The 10074-nt window shown below is 68.6% G+C and overlaps 1 protein-coding gene across 1 annotated transcript; it reads right to left on the bottom strand.

Annotated features, from left to right (window-relative positions):
- Positions 1-177: 177 nt before the first annotated feature.
- DBNL (drebrin like) lies at positions 178-6868 on the bottom strand. Its single transcript, XM_083811529.1, has 14 exons — positions 6714-6868; positions 6087-6142; positions 5400-5512; positions 5100-5174; positions 4848-4994; positions 4620-4697; positions 4374-4525; positions 4054-4102; positions 3830-3904; positions 3627-3729; positions 2813-2914; positions 1843-1937; positions 1303-1408; positions 178-908 (listed from the first exon to the last, which is right to left on the bottom strand). The coding sequence occupies exons 1-14, from the start codon at positions 6794-6796 to the stop codon at positions 769-771; spliced, it is 1374 nt and encodes a 457-aa protein (XP_083667655.1). The 5' UTR covers positions 6797-6868; the 3' UTR covers positions 178-768.
- Between the last annotated feature and the right edge of the window lie 3206 nt (positions 6869-10074).

The raw sequence follows: 10074 nt of genomic DNA on the forward strand, positions 1-10074 counted from the left end.
CTGGCATTAAAAACCCATGCCCTCTGCCAGCCCTGTGCCAAAACACCGCCATTTCACCCCAAATCATGCTGAAAAGCCTTCCAATGTAGGAGTGGGGATTAACCACGGGGCGCGGGGTTAGGGGAGCGCAGAGCGGGGACCCTGATGGTGGCGCAGAGCAGCAGGGGCACGGCCGGGTCCTGTGCAGCCGTCACCAAAGAAAAGCCCTTTTATTGACCGGGGGGGGGGGGGGCATGAGCAGCCCCAGCATTGCTAAAACCCGTCGTAAAACCCGTCGCGTCCTTCTGTTCCAAAAGCAACACCAGGGAAAGGAGCTGGAGGCGACCGAGAGGAAGGCGGCAGCCGGACCGGGCTCTTCCTTGTTCACAGTGAATGGGGCACGCAGGGGGGAGCCCTCGCTCACAGCTTTTGCTAAAAACCCCCACTTTGGCCTCGTTTGATCTCCTCCCCAGCTGGAAAGCCGAGCGCTGGCTGCAGCTCTGGGCTCCCTGCGAGGGGTCGGACCGCACGAGATGCCAGAAGGAAGGGGAGCCCGCGGGGCAGGCGGCTGCTCCGCGCCGGGACGGAGCTGTGGGGCTTCTGCCAGTGCCCCCGGGGGGGCATTTATGGGGGCTCCAGGGTCGGGGGTCTCAGGGCCATGGCACGTCACTCAGAGAGAAGGAAGAAAGGCAGGAAGGAAGGAAGGAAAGCCACGCGCTGCTTGGAAGAACCAGGCTGGAGCCGAGCGCTCCCGGGGGGCCGGGAGCTGCCGTGGCCCCCGCCGCCCCCTTACTCGATCAGTTCCACGTAGTTGGCGGGGAACATGCCGAAGTGGCCGTCGGGGCCGTAGCCCCGCCACCAGCCCTCGTCGATCATCTCGATGTTGGTGATGATGTTCTCAGGGTCAAACGAGATCTCAGTGTCGTCAGCTGGAAGGAGACGGAGGGGGGGTGAGTGAGGAACAGCCCGGACCCCCGGGGCTGCCCCGAGCCCCCCGCCCGCCTCGGGTGTCCCTCCTTCGGTGCTGGGGATCCAGCTGCTGGCACGGCCAGGGCTGGAGGGAGCCAGGGCGGCTCAGACGTTACAAAACACAAATATCCGGGCAAAGCTGGCTCCGGGACAGGAGGGAGGACAGCAAGAAACAGATTGTAGGAAATAAAAGGGAGGGAGGGCATCGTCCCCCTTCATTTGCTTTCCCAGCTCTGCAGGGGGTGGGAGCTGCTCCCTGTCGGCCCTGCTGCGGATGCCGCAGCGCGATGGGCAATGCCCTGCCCAGCTCTGGGCCCCGCGCCCCCCATTTCGGAGGAGCCCCCCAGCCCGTACCCGCTTGGTAGTCGTAGAGAGCCCGGGCACACAGCCCCTTCCCCGCCAGGTCCAGCGTCTGCTGGTACTCGGCCGGGTAGTCGTACTTAGCCCCATCAGCGTGGTCCTTCGGGAGGGAGAAAAGGGTGTTAACGATGCTGTGCCTCGTTAGGCGGAGCCAGGCTCTGGGGCACGGGGTCTGCCCCGGTGCAGGATGCAGCCAGTGAGCAGCGTCCCCCCAGCACAATTGTTTGCTGGATATGGCCACCCCGGTGCCCCGAGTCCAGGAAGGCCACGTCCAGAACACTCCCCTCCAGCTAAAGAGAGGAAACCGAGCATCCACCACATCTGCAAAGGAAGTGCTGCAGCGTGACACAACCCCGCTAGTACACAGCGGAGAATCTGACGCAGCCTGCTGAGAACAGCCGGCCTTGCCTGGCCCTGCTGCTTTGGGATGTGCAAGCAGGAGGAGGAGGTGTAGGGGATAGAAAGCCCCGAGGGCACCAGCGGGGCTCGGACCCACGGGGATGCTCGGGGTGCATCCCGTCCGTGCCACCCAACCTGAGGGGGCTCCTCGTAGATGGCCGAGGCGTCCGGCGGCTCCTCGTACACATTGGCCTCGTCCGCAGGGGGCTCCGGGGCGCTCGAGTTGTACCCTGCAAGGGGAACGTGTGTCACCAACCCGCTCCCTGCTCCCCCCTGCCACCGTCCCCGAGGTCCCTGCGCTGCAGGGAAGGGGCTGAGCGAGCACAAACCCCGCAAGGGGGAAAAGCGTGGGGCTGGGGAGCCCTAAAAAGGATGAGACGCAGCATTTCCGATGGGGAACGGAGTGAGCTTGCCCGAGATTCATCATTTCCTAAAATACCAGCGACGCAAATAGCCAGGCTCTGCTGCTTGCGGCGAGCGGCGGGGAAGGGCCGGCGCCGAGACCTTGGCCAAGAGCAGCATCTAGTGGTGACCGCAGCCGGCCCCGGCCGCCCGCACAGCGGCCCCGGGGAAAGGCTCAGCGTGGATGGCGAAGCCCAGGCCGGAGGCTGAACACCAGCATTCAGCCCGGAGGTCACAGGACCGCGGGGTGATGGGGGCTGGGGGCATCTCCGGGCCCCTCTGGTGCCACCCAGCTCCAGCAGGGCCACCCAGAGCCCTGCACCACATCCAGCCGGGTGCGAAGGCTCCGAGGAGGAGGCTCCGGCACCTCCTGAGGACCTGTGCCAGGGCTCCGGCACCCGCCTGGCACGGCCGCGCTTCGTGGGGGAGCCTCCCTGGCTCCAGTTTGTGCCCAGCGCCGCTGGGCCTGGCACTGGGCACCGCTGGAAGGAGCCCGGCTCCATCCCCTCCGCTCCCCATCCTCCCCCTTGGCTTCAGCATCACCCTCAGACCTCGAGCCAAAGCCAAACCCTGCCTGCTCTCTGCCGAGGCGCAGGAAGATGGGGACAAGGCAGAAACCGAGCAGAACCCGCTGCCAGCTCCGGGGATGCTTCGGAGAGGCGCGGCAAGAAGCTGTGCTCGGCCCGTCCGCGAAGGCACGCACCTGCAGCGGGCACCGGCGATGCTGGCGGCGTCTCCCGCGCCGGGGGGCCGGGGCTCGGCACCGCGTTCGCCTCCCTCTGCAGGAAGGGGCTGCGCAATTTGCCTGGAAAAGGAGATGGAGGTGCTGGAGGAAGGGGCTCAGGTACCCCTCGCTCGCCATCTGCCTGCCACCGGGCTCGCCTCCCCCGGCAGGATTTTCCAGCTCCGGTCCCTCTTGCAAAAAACGAGTTTGTCGACTGGTTACAGCAGCGCCGCAGCCGAGCGAACAAGAAACCTGCCCCGACGTCGTGTCGGGGAAGCGGAGCAGCTCCGAGGCAGGCAGCGCCGGCTCCCCGGGGATTTTCCTGCCGCTCTTATCTCGCCCATCGGTGCCTCCGAGCGCAAACAAGCACGGGGCCGCGCCACCAAGGTGCGCTCGCGCTCCTTCCGCAAAACCGGGGAACATGGGTTACTCCGGACTAATTCGAGTCGTTCTCTGGGGGCTGGGCTGCTGGGGGGGGGATGTTGGCCTGGGCACATCACGTGTTTGCAGCGGCTTCCTCGGCTGCAGCCCCAGCTTCGGTTTTCACAACTTCCTGGCTCCTGCCCCGCGGAGCGGCTCGGTCTCGTCGGCTGCGCTCGAGCGCGTGAGCAGCCGGGCGGGACGGCAGGCAGCCAGGCCGGGTTCCTTTCCGGCATTAGTACGTCTCATTAAAAAAATATGAAGAAATCTAAAGCTTCCCAGGTACAGTGGGGTACAGCGGATACGGCAGTCTCGGTTGTTAACGCTTCCCCCCCCCCCCGGGAGCCCCCCGGTGCCCACTGCCACGTCCCACCTGGCTGGGCAGCAGCTGCTGTGTCCCCGGGTGCCGACCTCTCCCTCTGCTTGAAGATGTCGCGGGGGTTCACCGGCCTCTGAGCGATCAGCGACGCTGCCTCCTGCACGGGAACCAGGGGTTAAGCAGGGGCCGGAGGGGCTGGAAGGGGCAGAGGGGCCGGGAGCAGCCCCCCAGCGCGGGTCCCCCCCAGCAAAGCGCACCTGGGCTTTCTCCACTGACTCGCTCCTCCTGAAGCCTCTCCGCTGCTCGGCCTCCTGCTCCTCCGCCTGCTCCTTCTGCGGCACAAGAGGGGTCGGTGACATGGAGCCACCCCCCCGGGGACCGCAGAAATGGGGGCAAGGAGGGGTGGCAGAGGGAGAACAGGGGGGACACCCCCTGGATTCGGCACCCCGAGACCCTCAGAGAGCCCGGTGCCGAGGCTCACCCGCTGCTGCTGCTCCCTGTCCCTCCTCTCCGCCTCCTGCTGCAGCCTCCTGCGGTGACAGAGGGTGACAAAAGGACAGCTAAGCACCACGGCCACGCGGGGACGGGGACAGCACAGCGGGAGCTGCCCCAGGGAGCTGGGGAAGGCTCTGCCCACGGGGAGCGATGCTCGGAGCCTCCCCAGCCCCGGGGAGAGCAGACACACGGCTGGCGTCGGACACACGGCCGGAGGCGGACACACGGCCAGAGGGTTCTCTCCACACCTCCCGTTGTGTCACGGGAGCGCGAGCCGGGGACACGTCACGGCCGCCAGGGACTCACTTCTGGGCCTCGATTTCGTTGGAGCGGGCTTTGTATCTCTGCTCCCGCCCCGCCGCCTCCTGCAGCTCCCGCTCCCGCCGCTCGCGCTCCAGCCGCTGCCGTTCCTCCTCCGCCCGCCTCTTCTCCTCCAGCCGCCGGTTCTCCTCGTCTTTCTGCCGGGACACGCGCACGGGTCGGCTCCACAGCCCCCCAGCCCCAGAGCTTGGCATCGGCGAGCAGAGAGCAGCCCGGCTGCCCGGCACTCACCTCGGCTTTGGCCCAGAAATTATCTTTATTCACCCTCTTGATTTCAGACATCGCGTTCGTCTTCTGGTAGACGGAGCCCTGCAGGGCAGCAGAGAGTTGTGAGGCTGAGCAAAGCCCCCGAGCTCCCCCAAAAAACACTCTGAGCTCCATCCAGCCCCGTGCCCGGCACATCACGGCACCGCAGGACAGCCGTAAGGTGGTCTCGGGCGTCTCCTAACACCAACTCACCACGGGAGCCTGGGGTCCGGCGTCCTGGAAGCGGCTGCTCTCCTTGTGGAAGCTGTAGTTGGCCCCCGAGGCTTTGGCCACCTTCTCCATGATGAGCTCAGGCTCCACGTCCTCCTCGGCACGCGCATTGATGGTGACATGCGCGCCCTGCACGGGGACAGCCCCGGCTCAGAGGGGTGGCCTCGAGGTGACATCCTCGGGGACCACCCCGTGGCAGGAGAAGGGTTGGGGGGCACCGGGAGCCCACCGGACCTTCAGGAAGCCGGCGACGGTGCTGACGTGGTTGGCGCAGGCTCCTTTCCGCACGTCGTTGACGCCTTCGCCTGTCTGCAAGGGAAACCATTGGCACCCGCTTACCGGGGGGGTCCCAGCCCACGGGGGTCTCTCCAGCAGCAGCACCTTGAATCTGGGATGGAAAACTGTCCCCAAGTGCCATTTGGGGACCGCGGTGCTGCCTGGCTGCAGGGCACCTGCTGGTTTTTTTGGCCACCGGGCATTTTTTGGCACCGGGGGAGGTCCCCAACATGTGTCTCGGTCCCCGTCCCCACTCACCCAGTTGACAAGGACGTATTTGGGCAGGCCGGAGTTGGGGTCCTTCACCCTGCAGAAGGCGTACATCACCTTCCCGCTGTTGAGCTCCTCCACCATCTCCTCCAGGCCCCCGTCTGCGCCAGGAGAGGAGCGGGGTTGGGGCTTACGAGGGGACGTCGGCACCTCCTGCCTGGCCCCGCAGCCGCCCCCAGCAGGGAATCACCCAAAAACCCCGCTCTCATCCCCAAAACCGAGCCCACCAGCGAGGATCCCTCCTGCTTTGAGCCCAGCAAAGCAGAAAAGGGGCTGATGCTCACTGGTGGCAGCCTGCTCAGACCGGAGCTCTCCTTCCTCGCCGCTATGAAATATTGATGGCCCAGCGAAAAGGCATCGGATGCTCCGCGGGAGGGGACGCGCGGGACCTCCGACCCGCACCCAAAAGTCCCCAGTGCCAGCCCTAAACCCTGCCCCCCCCCCTCCGAGCTCCTCGTGCCCCCTGCACGAAGGGCAGGCGGGATGCTGGGGCGGCGGAGCAGGAAGGAAAGGGCCGCTGGATGCAAATCCGCCGGGCAGGGATGGGCGGCACCGGCACCGCCAGGCTCCAGCGTGGGAACCCACAGCCGGGCCCAAGGAGGGGGGGGGGGGGGGCAGGGGGCAGAGCCTGGCGCCCACTTCCCTGTTCCCGGGGGGGCCGTGCCCCGCGCTCACCCCCGCAGCCGGCCACGCGCAGGTCGTTGCTGTTGCCTTCATAGGTGAACAGGGCCCTGCGGGACAGCCGGGGGGGGTGACCCACGGCCCCCCCACCCCGACCCCTGTGCAACCCCCATCCCCTCCAGCCTCCACCCCTGCCCCCCCCAGTCCCCAGCCCCCTTACACCCTCACCTATGGGTACCCCACCCCCTGCCCCCCCCCGCACCCGCCCAGCCCCAACCCGCTGCACCCCCTACATCCCCCAGCACCCTCAAACCCTCCCCCCCGGGATACCCCCACCCCACCCCCCCATGCACCCACAGCCCCCCCAAACCCCTACCTACGGGTACCCCACCCCCCCATGCACCCCCAGCCCCAACCCCAATCCCCCCCAACCCCCATCCCCTCACTCCCCACCCCCCAGAACCCCTCCTCCCCCTCCCCCCACCCCCCTCCCATACCCCCCGTGCACCCCCCAATTCCCCCCCCCCCCACCCCCAGAGCCCCCTCCCCACCCCCCACTTTCACTTTCACTTCCCGCCCCCTCCCCCCCACTTCCCCCCTCCCCCCGTTTCCCCCCCCAGCCCCTCCCCCGCCCCCTCCCCCCCCCATCCCGGTGCCCCCCCCTCGCCCCCCCGCGCCCACCAGTCGGTGGGGCTCCCCGCCGCCACCACCCTCCCGTAGGCCTCCTGCAGCGCCCGCCCGTTCTTGCTGAGGTTCAGCGCCATGGCAGCGCCCGCTCCCGGCCCGCGCCGCGCCGCGCCGACGAGGCCACGCCCCCTTTCCGGTGGCCACGCCCCTCGCCCCGCCCCCAGGTGCCGACGCCCCGCCCCCATTGGGCGACGCCCCGCCCCGCCCTCGGGCAGAAAGGCCACGCCCCCTGGGTCACGCCCCCTTCTGGAGAGCCCCGCCCCTCTGCGCATCGCCCCGCCCCCCCGGACATCGCCCCGCCCCCCCGAGCATCGCCCCGCCCCCTCGCTCCACCAAGCCCCGCCCCTCTGGACATAGCCCCGCCTCCTGCGCATCGCCCCGCCCCCTCGCTCCACCAAGCCCCGCCCCTCTGCGTCTAGCCCCGCCCCCTCCAAGTCTCGCCCCGCCCCCGCCCCCCCCCCCCCCGCCCCGCGCCCCCCCTCCCGCCCCGTCCCGTTTTGGGGCGTTTTGGGGCGATTTCGGGTTCATTTTTTTCCCCCCCGGTTTCCGTGTATATGTGCCCCCCACCCCCCACCCTGTGCCCGGCCCCCCCCCCCGGCTGCCCCGGGGCCGTTCGGAGCTCGCCCCCCAACCCATGGGGGCCTCCTGGGGGGGGGGCTGCAGGTGTCCCCCCTGGGACTGCGGGACCGGGGACACCTGGGGACCCCTGGGGACAGGGGGACCCCCAGGCACCACGGGGCACCCGGACCCCCCGGGACCCCCCCGGACCCCCCCATTCACCACAGGACCCCCAGCAGCCACAGGACTCCTGGGCTCCCCCCCCTGGGGCCCTCCAGACACCCTGGGGACCCCGGGGACCCCGGCCGCCGTGGGACCCCTGGGACACCCCAGGGCCCCCAGGACACCCCAGGACCCTTGGACGCCCCAGACCCCATGGATGCTCCGGGACCCCTTGGGGAACGTGGGACCCATGGGACCCCCGTCAAGCACGGGACCCCTGGGACACCCCAGGACACCCCGGGACCCCTGGATGCCCCAGGACCCCTTGGATGCCCTGGGACACCCCAGGACCTGTGGGTGCCCCAGGACCCCGACACCCTGGGACCCCTGGGACCCCCAGTCACCATGGGACCCCTGGGCACCCCAGCACCCCCTGGACACCCCGGGACCCCTCGGTGCCCCAGGACCCCTGGGTGCCCCAAGCCCCCTTGGACACCCTGCCCCCCCCTGCCACTATGGGATCCCTGGGACACCCCAGGACCCTTGGGCACCCTGAGAGACCCCAGGACCCTCGGGACACCCCAGGACCCCTGGACCCCCCCACCCCACCACCAAGCTACCCCTGCGCCCCCCTGCATGGCAGGTGCCGGGATGGTGGGATGGACGTGGGTGCAAGCACCCATGGGTGCCTCCTCCCCACAGCCCTTGTGCATGGGCTGCTGTCACCACGGGGGGGGACACGGGGGGGGGACAACATCGATGTCCCCACCCCAAAACCTGGCAGCAGAAATCACGGCGGGGGGGGGGCTAAATCCCCTGCGTGCGGGGAGCTGCCCCCAAACCCTACAGATCTGTGGGGTTCGGGCGCATCCTGGGGGGATCCCGCAGCCGGCGCGGGCGCTGCCAGCTGTGCGCGGCGCCGTAACGAGTTGTTAATTAAAAGCAGGGGCAATCAAACCTCTGGGGGGGCTGCGCGGGGAGGGCCGCCCCGACACCCGGCAGCTGCTCCCTGCGAGCCGCGGGCGGGGGGCTCGGGGTCACCGCCGGTTCGGGGGCACAAAGGGCTTTTCAGCCTTCCCGTGCCATATTTCGGGGGAAGCCACTGAAGGACCTTTGTGGTGTGGTGCCGGGGGGGGGGGGGGCTGGGGGCAGGCGGGCGGCTTCGTGCCCCGCTGGGGTCGGTTCGGCGACGTGGGGTGGCCCCGAGGGACGGGGACTGAAGTAAAAGGGGTTTTCTGCGGGGTCCTGCCCTGCAGGGTGGTCCTGGAGCTGCGCGGGAACCCCGATCCCTGCCCGGGGTGGGGTGGGACGGGGAATCCTCCCTGAGCACCACACTGCCATGGGGACAGCCTGGTGGGACGGGGACAGCCTGGTGGGATGGGGACACGTTGGTGGGATGGGGACACCTTGGGGGGATGGGAACACCCTGGTGGGATGGGGACACGTTGGTGGGATGGGGAATGGGGGCACCCTGGTGGGATGGGGATGCCCTGGTGGGACGGGGACACCTTGATGGGATGGGGACACCCCGGTGGGACGCGGACACATTGGTGGGATGGGGACAGCCTGCTGGGATGGGGAATGGGGACACCCTGGTGGGACAGGGACACATTGGTGGGATGGGGACACCTTGGGGGGACAGGAATGTCCTGGTGGGATGGGGAATGGGGACACCCTGGTGGGATGGGGACAGCCTGGTGGGACGGGGACACCTTGATGGGATGGGGACACCCCGGTGGGATGGGGACACATTGGTGGGATGGGGACAGCCTGGGGGGACAGGAATGTCCTGGTGGGACAGGGGGACCCTGGTGGGATGGGACACACCAGCAGGATGGGGTCACCTCATTGGGACGGGGACATCCTGGGTGGGACAGGGGCACCCCGATAAGATGGGGCAGGGCAGGGACACCCTAAGCAGGACATGGGGTGCCCAGGCAGGACGTGGGGACCCTCGGTGGGACAGGGACATCGTAACAGCAGGGGGACACCGTGGGCAGGGCGGGGGCACCCAGACAGGATGGGGGGGGGGACACCAGATGGGAAGGGGGGACCCAGAGGAGGGGGGCACCTTGGGTGGGATGGGGGGGCCCTAAAGGAGATGGAGAACCCCAGATGGGATGGGGGGACCCTGGATGGGGTGGGGGGTGCCCGGATGAGATGGGGGGGGGCTCAGATGAGCTGGAGCACCCTGGATGGGATGGGGGGGGAACTCTGGATGGGACGGGGAGCCCAAAAGGGGGCAGAGAACCCCAGATGGGAGGGGGGGGGGACCTTGGACAGGACAGTGGCAGGGTGAGGACACCCAGATGGGATGGGGAGACCCTGCATGGGATGGGGGTCCCAAAAGGGGGTGGTGAACCCCAGATGGGATGGGGGGGACCCTGGATGAGATTTGGGGACCCAGGATGGGATGGGGGGGGCAGATGAAATGGAGAACCCGGGATGGGATGGGGGTCCCAAAAGGAGACGGAGAACCCTGGATGGGACGGGGGGACCCAAAAGGGGACAGAAAACCCCAGAAGGGATGGGGAAACCCTGTATGGGATGGGGGGACCCCAGATGGGATGTGGGTCCCAAAAGGGGATGGAGAACCCCAGATGGGATGGGGGGGACCCTGGATGAGATTTGGGGA

The sequence above is a fragment of the Anser anser genome (assembly GCF_964211835.1).
Source record: "Anser anser genome assembly, chromosome: 26".
Classification (NCBI taxonomy): Eukaryota; Metazoa; Chordata; class Aves; order Anseriformes; family Anatidae; genus Anser; species Anser anser.

Coding starts and splice junctions, on each gene's coding strand:
- DBNL (XM_083811529.1), bottom strand. CDS start 6,796: ATGGCGCTGAACCTCAGCAAGAACGGGCGGGCGCTGCAGGAGGCCTAC. Junction 4,526..4,619: donor ATTTCTGGGCCAAAGCCGAG/GTGAGTGCCGGG, acceptor GTGTCCCGGCAG/AAAGACGAGGAGAACCGGCG. Junction 909..1,302: donor TCTCTACGACTACCAAGCGG/GTACGGGCTGGG, acceptor GTCTCCTTCCAG/CTGACGACACTGAGATCTCG.